Source organism: Tupaia chinensis, unplaced genomic scaffold (genome assembly GCF_000334495.1).
Source record: "Tupaia chinensis unplaced genomic scaffold, TupChi_1.0 Scaffold000416_1, whole genome shotgun sequence".
NCBI classification, from domain to species: Eukaryota; Metazoa; Chordata; class Mammalia; order Scandentia; family Tupaiidae; genus Tupaia; species Tupaia belangeri.
In genome coordinates, this window is record NW_006159921.1 from 1,856,876 (window position 1) to 1,868,513 (window position 11,638).

General features: G+C 53.7%; 2 protein-coding genes across 3 annotated transcripts in view; one reads left to right on the plus strand and one right to left on the minus strand.

The window, feature by feature from the left end:
- SKA2 (spindle and kinetochore associated complex subunit 2) overlaps positions 1 to 11,638 on the plus strand; it is a 1,094,818-nt gene that overhangs the window by 971,899 nt on the left and 111,281 nt on the right. The window lies entirely within an intron of this gene.
- On the minus strand, positions 27 to 11,278 carry EPX (eosinophil peroxidase). Of its 2 annotated transcripts, none has more exons than XM_006154653.2 (13): positions 11,117 to 11,278; positions 10,899 to 10,992; positions 10,495 to 10,670; positions 10,184 to 10,301; positions 9,948 to 10,077; positions 8,627 to 8,833; positions 7,178 to 7,496; positions 5,166 to 5,326; positions 4,274 to 4,529; positions 3,689 to 3,859; positions 2,241 to 2,478; positions 1,161 to 1,373; positions 27 to 858 (listed from the first exon to the last, which is right to left on the minus strand). In XM_006154653.2, exons 1-12 carry the CDS (start codon positions 11,190 to 11,192, stop codon positions 1,172 to 1,174), a joined length of 2,148 nt encoding a protein of 715 aa, XP_006154715.1. In that variant the 5' UTR covers positions 11,193 to 11,278; the 3' UTR covers positions 27 to 858; positions 1,161 to 1,171. The 2 variants fall into 2 exon arrangements, with proteins under 2 accessions (XP_006154715.1, XP_027630046.1); XM_027774245.1 differs by having other exon boundaries at positions 27 to 872.

The following is an 11,638-nucleotide window of genomic DNA, read 5'->3' on the forward strand; positions in this document are numbered from 1 at the left end:
GGCTGTCTGGCAAGCGCCCGCGCCCTAAAGCAAAAACCCCCCCAAAAAAAAAAAAATGGCAGAAGGTGAGGGAGAGCGAACATCCCTGGCCTCTCTGTCTCGGCCTCCTCTTTTTAGGCCAGCCTTGTTCTGCTTAGGGCTCACTGAGAGACTGAGATACGATTTATTTCCAGAATAAATGAAGGCTGAGTGCAGCGCACATTGTTTCTGCTGGCTGGGTTGTATCTTTTATTGTTTTGTTTTGTACATAAAAACCTTTTACATCAACTGACGTTCTGTTGGCTGTTTCTCTGCTCAGGTTGCTGGAATGGCTGAGGTATTCTAATGCCTCTGCCCTTCCCCTTTCAGCCTTTCCCTGCCCCAGAGTGTTTCTTTGGACTCTTGTACGTAGAAGTGGGTGCTAGCCTGTGTCTTAGCAGCACTCCTCGCAAACGTCTGGAGTGAACCGTGGACTCAGGCCACACCGTCCCCATCTGACACAGAAACAGCAGCACCTCCCCTGAGCAGAGCTTTATTGGAAGAAGCAGAGCCTGCAGGTCAGAAGAGGACTGTGGGTGGCTAGAGGCTGGGACCATGTGGTGTCCCAGTCATGGCATGGGAAGGGAAGTCAGGAAGGGCTGAGAGGCAAGAAAGTGGCTGGAAATCCTCCCGCTGACTTCTTGCCTGAGCCTCAAGGCTTGAATCACAAGGCCTTGCATCTGTTGCTGATTGAAAACCTAGTATCCAAGGCTGCTAAGAGCCCAGCTCCGAGCAGTCGGCAGCAAAAGCGTCAGCAGAGGATGGGTGCTCCAGTGGGCAGGCAGCCTCGTGGTCTTTCCCTTCCCCTTTCTCCAAGGGCTGGAGGCTGGGGAGAGACTTCTATGGAGACAGAACTGGATAAGAGGAATTTGCTGGGCAGCCTCAGGAGGAGCTGTTGTAGACTATCTGTGATGAATCTCAGGCTAGCTGGAAGCTTCGTGATTGTCCCCCAAAGTCCTAGGCCCTGGGATTGGCTCTCAGCTCAGAAGCTAATCCGCTGGGAAACTTCTAGGAAAGAGCAGCCTGTCCCTGGGGACCAATTCTGCAGTCTGCTGAGAGGCCTAAGAAGACTCAGCCACCCGTCCAGGAAAGACAAGAGGGCCTGCCCCAGCCCAGGGCTGCCGAAGGAGCCCTTCCCTTACCTGTGGAAGCCTCATGTGCCTCGCCAGGCCGACAGGTTCAACCTGGGGAGACTGCTGCAGTGCACAAAGTCTTGGGGGTAGATGTTGGCCTTGAAGATGTCCCTCGAGACGGTGGTGATGCCGGAGTTGTCACACACAATTCGAGACAAGGAAACTTGCCTCAGGGCCCTGCGCTGCCTCTTGGTGAAAACACCCCGTTTCTGCCACCAGAACCTACCAGGTGGTCAAGAGGTGTGGGTGAGGGTGGGGAAAAATTGGCTCAGAACAAGCACTTGTCATGTGCTAGGAATTCCACACACATTATTTCCTTCAGTTCTCGCAAAAGCCCTGCAAGGTAGGTATTACTCTCATCTTATAAATGAAGAAATAGGCTCAATGGTTAAATAAATTGTCCGGTATCAAGTGCAACCCAGGAAAATCCCAAATGCACAAGGAGTCAGGTTTTACATCATAAGCCTATTGAAGGGAAACCAGATGGTTTCTGGCCATGTGTTCTGGGATCCTCTAGCCTGAAATCGTGGGATCGACAAGTCTGTCTCCTGTTTATGACTCCCGTTCAGGAGAGCTCTGCCTGGGTCAGAGTCTCTTTTCCCCTGACTCATCTTTCCAGGGAGGAGCCTTCTGGTCTCAGATCCTGTGAGCTTGCAATAAAAAGCTAAATGAGCACTATTGCCCATTGTTTAGTCTTAAAATGCTAGTGGAAGGGCCAGCAGGTGACATAGTAGCTAAGACACTGGACTCCCACATAGCCAATGACAGTTCGAGCCCCAGGCCTGGTGGCTTGAAAATCACACTGGGTGCATGTACATGCATGCCCAAATTCCCAAAAGGAGGAGGAGAAGCAATTGCAGTGTGACCATGCCCCTGGGGGTGATTTCTCACTTTCCCTCTCTCTGTCTTTCTGGCTAGCACACATGCCCCATGGCAAAATCTTTAAAAATTTTTGTAAAAACAAAAGAGAAATGCTAGTGGTTGCTCCTCTGCCTCTGGAGCTGGCTTCTGTTATGTTAAGGTCACTCGCTAGTGGTTGCTCCTCTGCCTCTGGAGCTGGTTTCTGTTATATTAGATTCACTTACTAACCTGTCTCCATCTCGGGCTCTTCTGAACTGGTTCTCAAAAAGGCAAGCCAGAAGAGGCCCGACTCGGGCCCCCGGCAGAAGAGGCTCTGCGATGGCCCCAATCCAGATGTCAATATTGTCAGGTGTCCCGTACAGGTTCAGGAACTTCCTTGCCAGATCCCGGTTTTTCAGCACCTGGCTAAGCTGTGCCAAATTCCGAGGCTGGGAGAGCCCACAGAAGCGTCTCCAAGCATTGTACCCTGTGGGGGGTTGGGGGTGAGGGGAGAAGCAGCTTCAGTCTCGCTGGCTTCCCAGCAACTTTTGTGCCTCTGCATCCGAGAGGAAGCTCGGTGGTCAGTCAGTGTTGGGGGGAATAAGATCCCTGCTGCTGCAAGAGCATTAGGGGAGACAGCAAGAATATTAGAGTATTACCAGGACAGCACTTCTGGGATTGCTCCCAGGGAATAAGGAAGTGTTTCTGGGACAGCGAGGGGGACCAGGCTCACTGTGTGGCCACTTGGGTAGCTGGCGATCTCAGCTGTCCAGCAGGGAGAGCCCACAGGAGAACTGTCCGGAACTCCCCGGTTGAAGGAAGGAGAGAAACTCAGGTTTTCTGAGTGTGTGCTGTGTCCTGCCAAGTGCTATGTTAAGAGGAAGAGGCAGCTGGAAGTCACCCCATTCCTTTATATATGGCCAGAGCTGAGCCGAGGCATATGGGGTCTCAGGTGCTGTCTAGATAAGAAAGGAGGAGGTCAGAGGACGGGAGCAGGGCAGGGGCCAAAGCCTTTCCTGATGGTGTTGAACAGGACTGAACAGGGGGAAGGAAGGAAACGTTTCCAACTTCAATTCGGGTTTCACTGTTTCCTACTCATGTGACCTTGGGCAAATTGCTAGCTGTCTCTGAGTTTATTTTCTCATCTAGATCGCTGTAATTGCTGCTCCTCAAGGTCACCGGGAGGACTAAATAAGTTCATATATGTGAAAAAACTACCAAAGGGCCCGCTTTCTCTTCTTAAGCTCTCACCAAACAGTCAGTGAAGCTTTGATTTCATTCTACCTGACTCCCACTCTTTGCCTTTCTGCACTTGGAGCAGGGAGCCAGTTTCCGTAGCCCTGGGACTTTAGCCCTCCTCCTGGAAACCTGCCAGTGTGGTAGGGGATGGAGCAGTTCTTCCTGGCCTTTCTAAATCTACTTTCCCTTCTTGGAAAGACCCGACCTCCTTTTCTTAGGCCCTGTGCCCTAAGCCTGGTCCTGTGGTGAACCTAAAGCTGGAGATGCTACAGTGGGTGGGGAAGACATGGCAAAGAGGTCTTCCAGGGCTACTTTGCTGCAGCAACCCCAGCCTGCATGGTCTACACCACCGCATGTCCTGGGGCAGTCCCCAGAGAGAAGCACTGGGGTCTTCTCTGAGCCCTCAAGCCAGCCCTGGCTGAGCGAAGCCCGGGAGGAAAGGTGGGCAGCCTCCTCACCTGGAAGGCCATGGTCCCGGCTGCGCTGCATGTTGAGAGCCGCCAGGTCCAGCCCGATCCTTCTCACTTGCCGAAACAGCCGGTCTCGGAGCTCATCCACTAACATGGAGTCCTGACGGTTCAGTTTGGCAGGCGTAGCCATGAGGCCTCGGAGAATGGGGTCGATGCCACCTGGTGGCAGGAAATGGAGCCGCACAGATTTGGACCAGCCCTTGGGCCCTCTCATGATGCCAAACTAGCTCAGAGCTGAACAAACCAGTTGCTCACTCACTAATGTTTGTGTGGGGAAGCAGAGGCCTGGGTGGACATGAGGACCTGGGCTTCGGAGGGAAGGGCTCATCCCACTTCTTAAAGGAGGAAGGCCACCTCCTCTCAAGGCCACAACCCCGTCTCCATGCCTTTCAGAAAAGGATAAGAGGTCTAGGACTGAGGGTCTTCCTGGCACCTGCCTTATTTCCACAGGACTAGGGAGATATTAGCAGAGACCTAAGTAGTGGCCTGGCCTCCTGATAGTAAGCTGGTCCCACCTGGGGGAGGGCAAGCTTCCCCACTCCCACCACCACTGTCTCTGGAAAACCCGGTCACCTTCATGCACAATTCGCCAGCTGGCAAAGAAGGCGGAGCTAAGCGGGACACGAGAGTTGGGTGCTGAGGCCCGGTACTGGCTGTCCAGGCGGAACATGAAGGGCTGGAGCATGGTGTGGCCGAAGCGGAAGGCCAGAGTGAAGACATTGGCCACACGTGGGTCCACGTTGGGGCAGTACCCCTTGTAGGGCCCCAGGGTTCTTCTAGCCCGGTCCTGGCCCAGAACCAGGGGCAGAAAGTCTCGGTAGGTGATAATCTGTGAGAAAACAAAGAAGAACATTACGTTAGTGGTCATCCATCCCACACCATCGCCTTATTTATTTATTTATTTATTTATTTATTTATTTATATTTTTTTGGAGAGATTTTTGCAATAGGGCATGTGCACTTACCAGAAAGACAGAGAGAAAGTGAGAAATCACCCCCACCCCCACCCCAGGGGATGGCCACACTGCAATCCCTTCTCCATTCTCCTGTCAGGATCTTGGGTATGCACACATGCATCCGGTGTGAGTTTAAGCCACTGGGTCTGGGACTCAAACTGCGGTCGACTACATGGGAGTCCAGTGACATAGCCATTACGCCAACTGCTGGTCCCCCCACCATTGTCTTTGTAGGAGTGTGTGGACATAATAATTCTTTATTGTCCTATGTGGCCACATTAATTTCCCTTCCATGGGTGGAGATACTGGAGCCCTGAGAAGCTGAGTGATGTGGGCAGGGCCACACTGTCAGGCAGAATTGGGGGAGGCCAGATCTCAGGCACGTCCCAGTCAGTCAGACCCAGCCGGCTGAGGCACGTCCCCAAGGGTGTGCTAGGAAAGGCATGTTTGGGAAGGTGGGAACCACTCTCCTAGACTGCTTATCTTCTGGGCAACGTGGGGACTCCGTACCTGAACCATGGCCCCCACGATCTTCCGAGCCTCATTGTACAGCTTGTCTCCACTCCATCGGGGATTCAGGATTCTTAGCTCTGTAGCCAGCCGGTTGTGCTCTCGCACAAAGAGGGTATGCATGGCCGCCAGTTTTGGGGTTTCGCTTGATCGGGTGTCACCTTGAAAATCCCAATCCTGAGTTGTTTCAATCCATCCCAGAGAAATACCTTTCTACTAGGGCAGACAGGCCTGGGGACTGGACACATGTGACGGGTCCAGCTCTTGGCCCTCACAGGACCGCCTCCTCCTCAGCTGTGCTGTGAGGCTCCTCACTGACTCTACCAACCTCCTCCCCACCCCAACAGTCAGGAGGGGAAGACAGGGGGTCTCGGTTTGTGACTGGAGCAGGTTTGGGCCAGTGGGAAAGCCCAGGGCAGCCACTGGCCTCCGGCAGGGAGATCTTTGCCTATCGGTACACTCCACAAGGCAACCAGTGCCGTAGCATGGACCAGCTAAAGTGGAGGGACCCGGGTGATTCCAGGGACCTCATCTTTGGGACTGTGAGCCCCACAAACTGCATCCCTCAGCGAGCTCTCTACCCAGGCCGCGCCTCTCCTTCTTTGGTCTTAGCATCATGCTGCTCTGCCCAAGGGGCCAGAGGGAAAGGGAGCGAGAGAGAAGTCAGGCAGGGCCCTGTCCTGTACCCACCTCCTCCCACAGACAGGGAGGAAGCGAATTCAGTCACTGCTCTCGTAACTAAGCCCTTTGGCGCAGGTCTCGTTTAGGCTGCCCTTTCAGGAGACCCTTCAGGAAGGTACATGCAGCTCTTTCAGAGCACACACGTGCCATCTTTAGGAAAGGAGGCTGGAGCGACTCCCTGGGAAGGAAGCGAGGACAGAGCTGGCAGAGAGAGACCTGGGAACTGCCCTGACTTGGATTCACTCGTACAGACTCTCCTACCTGGGGCTCTGTGCATTTTATTTTTTCCTTCAATAATTATCTAATTAATTAATTTTTGCTACAGGGCATGTGCACTCATCAGAGAGAGAGAGAAAGCAAGAAGGCAAGCTGCCAGTTCTGGGACTTGAACTGTAGCCAGCCAAGTGGGAGTCCATGCCTTAACCACCACACTACCTGCTGGCCCCAGGGAACCTGTGCACTTGAGCACATTACTCATCATCCCTGATTCTCCATTTCTCACCTGTAAAGCAAGGGTGGTGGTAAGTCCCTTCTTTCAGGGCTGCTGTGAGGTTTGGAGAGCACACATTTACCTATCTTTTGTTGAGAAATTTTTGCTATAGGATATGTGTGCTCGCTGGAGAAACAGAGACTGAGAGACAGAAAGCAAGAAGTCACCCCCAGTGGGAATGACCATGCCGCAATCCCTTTCTCCATTCTCCTCTCAGGATCTTGGGCACACATGTGCATACACCCGGTGTGAGTTTTACGTCACTGAGTCCGGGGCTTAAACCGCGGTCGACTGTGTGGGAGTCCAGTGCTGTAACCATTACACCATCTGCTGGTCCCACACATTTAAATACCTTAAGCAACCAGAAATGGTTTCCATTCACTGTGACTATGCACATGGGAGTAGAGACCCCGAGGAGAGTTCGAATTACGCCTCCAGAAGAAAGGACCAGGGAGCGATGTCTAGTAACAGCGGAGAGAGGAAAATGAAGGAAATTTAGCCCAGAGAAGAGAAGATGCAGATGCGAGTGACAACTCCTTGCAGGCAATTAAAGGGGCTATTGCTGTGTGAAAGAAAGACAGAGCTTCCTAGCTTTTGGAGTTGCTCGGGAATGGGCTGGAGTCACAAAAGGGGTGAGTTCCTTCTCCCTGGAGATATTGAGCAGAGATCTCTGGCCACACGGGGAATTTGCAATGAGACTCCTTCTGACTTGCTCATTCTGACTGTGACAGGTCTATGCCTATGGTCTACCTCATACTGAGGTCCCACGCCGTGTAGCTTCCCCATGACATACCATGGCTGCCCCACCTGGAACCCAAGCCTGTTTCCCCCACTGTCTCACCGGCCAGGAAGCAGGGGATGCGCGCAGAGCGGTTGGTGAGAAGACAGGGGTCTTCGTGCAGGTTGTCAAAGGGCAGCAGGGCCCGGCCGTTGTCATGGAAGCGCTGATTGATGGCCAGCAGTCCCAGGTAGTTGGTCCTGTTGCGGAGCCGCAGGGCCAGGGAGACCTCGCTGCCATACACCATGCTGGCGTCCACAAAGGAGGTAAGGGCATTGAGCTGGTTTCGGACTTTGTTCCTGTTTTGGGGGCATGAGGGTGCCGAGCGGAAGAAGGGGATGCAGTCGCGCTGGTTCTTGATGCGAGGGTCATTGGGCGGTATCTGAGGAGAGGGCAAGTCAGTGCCACAGGTCCTCAGTAACAGGCTCACTTCTTTCGTCATCTTCCCCCTCCCTCTACATCTTGCTCAAAACTCCCTTCCTCCAGGAAGCCCTCCTTGACTCCTCTGGACTCATACTTCTCACCTCTTCACTTTGTCCCTAGCACTTGGTGTGATAGAGTTATGAAAGATTAGAAACGGCTGAGGCTTTTCGACCATTCAGACCCTCCTTTTACAGATGAAGAAATCAAACTTCAGAGAGGGGAACTGACAATTAGTTCTAATTCCCAACTAGTGGGATTAGAACTTAGCTCTCTTGACATTTAGGGCTGTGCGTCTTTAATTCCATTCAGTGTGACAGACATTAATTAAACCCCTTCCTTGCCGAGTGCTTTGGAGACTATGAAGGCTCAAAAGCCCAGGAAAGTCTCCAGGAAGCTGGCAGGTCAGTGAAAAACACACGCTTGTGCACACGCACGAAATAGCTCTAAACGGAGGTGGTATTTGCTGTGCTAGAGTATAATAGTAAATCCGGGAAGGCTCGCCAAGGGCGGTGCCCCGAGCCATGGTTTGAAGAAGGAGTAAGGCTGAAACAGCTCCCAGCCCGCCCGCACCCTCACGTCTTCACTCATGACTGTCACCCTACCTACTGAGGGTGAGTGAATGTGTGTGTGCCCCCTCCTCCCCTGCTGCCTGGAGTCGTCTTTTCTCCTAGTGCTCCACACCATTCTTCTCTTCCAGCTTGAAGGATAGGACCCTGCTCACAGCACAGCCCCAGGAATGGCAGGGCCTTTCAACTACCTTGAGAAGGAGAGAAGGGCAAGAACTGAGAGACCCCTAAAGGCTCCCAGAGGCTTCCCCTGTGGGAATCAGACCCATCGGTCAAGGTCCGTCAATTGCTCCATTCTCCAAGAAGCCTGAACTGAACCTCCTGGCAGATGGCTCTAGCCCCTGTCAAACATGCACAGAAGGGAGTCCATGTCTGGCTGTGTTTCTCACGTCTCTTTCTTACACCCAACTCTGCAGACAGCTCCCTAAGGATGATGCTTCAGTCTGCCAGCTCCCCATTCCCCCTGCCCCCACTCCCTTGAGTAGAGCCCACACTGGGGACCTAGGAGATAGGACAAGGGTACCTGGATGGGAAAGCAGGGGGGCAGCTGGGCACAGGTCTTCTCACAGTCAACGCCTGCAGTGAAGGCCACTCTGGCTGGGGACTCTGGGGAGAAGTCCAGGTCGTGGTCAATGAACTGGCCCCACTGCATGAACATGAGGGCCCGGCCTCTGTCGGAGGTCAGCCTCTCACTGGGGAAGCGCACGATCTGGTTGGAGACTTCTCGGACCTGGAGGGGAAATGAAGTCAGCCTTGGGCGTGGGCTCCCTGACCCAGCAAAGTGTTACAGCCAACCCAGGACTCAAGCCAGCAGCGCCTCCTTCTGGATCTTTCCGTCTCTCCTCTGCACTCCCCTCCCTTTTCCTCCTTGCTCTGAAGCTGTAGCCACTGCCCGAGTGGCTGTCATTTCTGGAAGGATGATCTCTGGCCTGGCTCCTGCAGATTCCAGCAGTGAAGAGCTGGTGCCAGGCTGACTGGCTCAGGCCTCACCAGCTCTTCCAGAGAGGCAAATAGATCAAATCGACAGGTCAACTTGTAGACTACTTGATAACTAGATCCTGGGACTGGTTCATAGATGCTTGGACTAGTTGCAAAGCGATGGGTCCATACAGGGAGATTTGAATAGATAGACGGAAGGATAAATGAAAATTAATCAACAGATATTGACAGATGGGAAGAGGATAGTTTGTTATGTTGACGTATCAATGGAAAATTGGTAAATGTGAAATAGTATAGATCAATAGATATTCCTATTTAACAAAATATGTTATCACTAATTCTCTGAGAAAAGCAAAAACAAAACCAACACCTTGTGGCTAGCATTAGCAGATCACGTCCTATCAATATATGGCTGCTTAGACTAAGGACTTTAGTGGTCACACTAGCTCTAAGACGTAGGTCTCATGCCATTTCACAGGTGAGAAAATCGAGACTTGGGAAGTCGTATTCTTTTTATTTTTTTGGAGAGGTTTTTGCTATAGGGCACATGTGCACACCAGAAAGACAGAGAGAGACAGAGAGACAGAAAGCGAGAAATCACCCCCCAGAGGGGATGGCCACGCTGCAATCCCTTCTCCTCCATTCTCCTCTCAGGATCTTGGGCACACACGCACACCTGCCCGGCGTGAGTTTAAGCCACCGGGTCCAGGACTCGAACCGCGGTCGACCACATGGGAGTCCAGTGACATGGCCATTACGCTAACTACTGGTCCCAGGAAGTCGTATTATTTGTCATCTGGTCAGTGGTAGTACCTGGGTGCGAGGGCTGGCTGACTGTGGGCTGTGACTTACTCCCCACATTTAAAAGACATCGAGCACCCTCCAGACCTTCAGCTCTGACTCACAAGAGGGAGACGGAAGCCATTGCGCCTCTTGCCAGGGGTCCAGCCGAAAGGGAGCGACAGTCTGTCCTCATACTCGGCTGGCAGCCAGCGGGCCAGGGCCTGGTTGGAGGACCCCAGCAAGGGTATCTTCCTGCAGCAGAGGATGGGTCGGGGGTAAGCAGGGTCAAGGGTGATGGCTCAGCAGGGAGCGAGGAGGAGGAGAGGGAGGTCCCAGTCCGGGCAGCCCCTGTACCCACTTGTTGTTGCACCTCCCCGTGATGGTGCGGTACTTGTCACTACACTTCTCTTTCTTGTCCTGGAGAGCACAGCCACTGGCCTGGGACAGCAGCTGCAGCTGGCGTTCCGTTAGCACATCTGGGTGGTGGGAGAGCAGGTGGGAAGGGTCCTGGGTCCCGGGTCCTAGCTCCTTCCTGAGCTGGTCTGCTCCACACCTCCCATCTCTTTACCTCCTCCCTACACCCCAAGGCCGTGCCTCCTGCCTCCCCTCTTGGCTTCCTCCCACCCCTAGGCCAGGGCAGGCCCTGGGCTTCCGTGGGGAACATAGTACCGGTGACATTGAAGAGTCTGGACCCCTGGGGTTGTAACTTCTCTTCCAGCAGCCCCAAGGTGACATGCACATAATCGGCAGCCTGAACAACTGCCCTGGTGGCCGCGACTAGTTGCTTGAAGTAGGACAGGAGGTCCATGGGGCTGGCCGAGCCGCTGCGAAGGCGCTGCTTGATGCTGCCCAGAGGAAAGGGTGAGGGCTGGAGAAGGAGTGCAGACCTGCCCACCCAGATGCCCAGCGGGGGTGCAGTCGGCACAGTGTAAACAGACTGAAGTAGGGACGGAAGGGAGGCTCTGCAATAGTGGAGGTCCCTTGGTGCTCAGGGTAAGTGTTAGATGAGACAGCCATGGCTGGAGCCCAACCCCCCTGTGGGCCCTCCCAAGGTCACACAGCCCCAGGCCCACCTCTTCTGGGTCTGATTGTAGGCAGTATCCACAAGCAACTTGGCCTCTGCTATGCAGTCCTGAAGGACCGAGGTCTTCACTGCACTGGGGGAAGCTGTTTAAAGATATGGGCGCTCAGGGTTCAGGGGAGCTGCAAGACCTACCAGACCCAAGCACATCTTCCTCCTTTATCCTTGCTGCGCACCAACTCTCTCCCTTGGCTGCCAAGGCCCTGTTACCTGGGGTGGTGCCCTCACAGAGCTGGGTGAGGGTAAGCATGGCTAAGATCCCTGCCAAGGCCAGGAGCGGCTGCATCTCTGCAGGGAGACCCCTCAGCCACAGCTGGGGAAGGGAGCACCGGGTCCTCTGCACCGCTCTCGCCTGCAGGACTCCAAGCTGACTTCTCACCGCCTGCTCTTCTCTGGAGGTAGTTGGGGGGACTTTTATATCCTGTCCCAGCACGGGGAGGGCAGCTGTGGGCCCCAGAAGCCCAGCCTCTTAGGTGGGGCTCTAGGACCTCCCTCTGGTTTTCAGGGGAGTGTGGCACTGAAACCACTCCATCCACCTCACCCACTGCCAGCTCGGGACATCTTCCCTCCTACCCTCGTTTTCCATCCACAGCCTCTACCATCTAGTCCACAGATATGTGAGGGTTCTTCAAAAATGTATGGAAAATGCTTATCATGACAAAGCTATGCATGGATTTCAAATTTTGCTTTTGCTACAAAACAGACTCTCTCTCTCCATATATATGTATATAT

Excerpts from the sequence above, each read along its gene's own strand:
- EPX (XM_006154653.2), bottom strand. The coding sequence starts at position 11,192 with ATGCAGCCGCTCCTGGCCTTGGCAGGGATCTTAGCCATGCTTACCCTC. Across the intron at positions 4,530-5,165 it reads TCGTGGGGGCCATGGTTCAG|ATTATCACCTACCGAGACTT; the intron begins GTACGGAGTCCC and ends GTTTTCTCACAG. Across the intron at positions 1,374-2,240 it reads AGAGCCCGAGATGGAGACAG|GTTCTGGTGGCAGAAACGGG; the intron begins GTTAGTAAGTGA and ends ACCACCTGGTAG.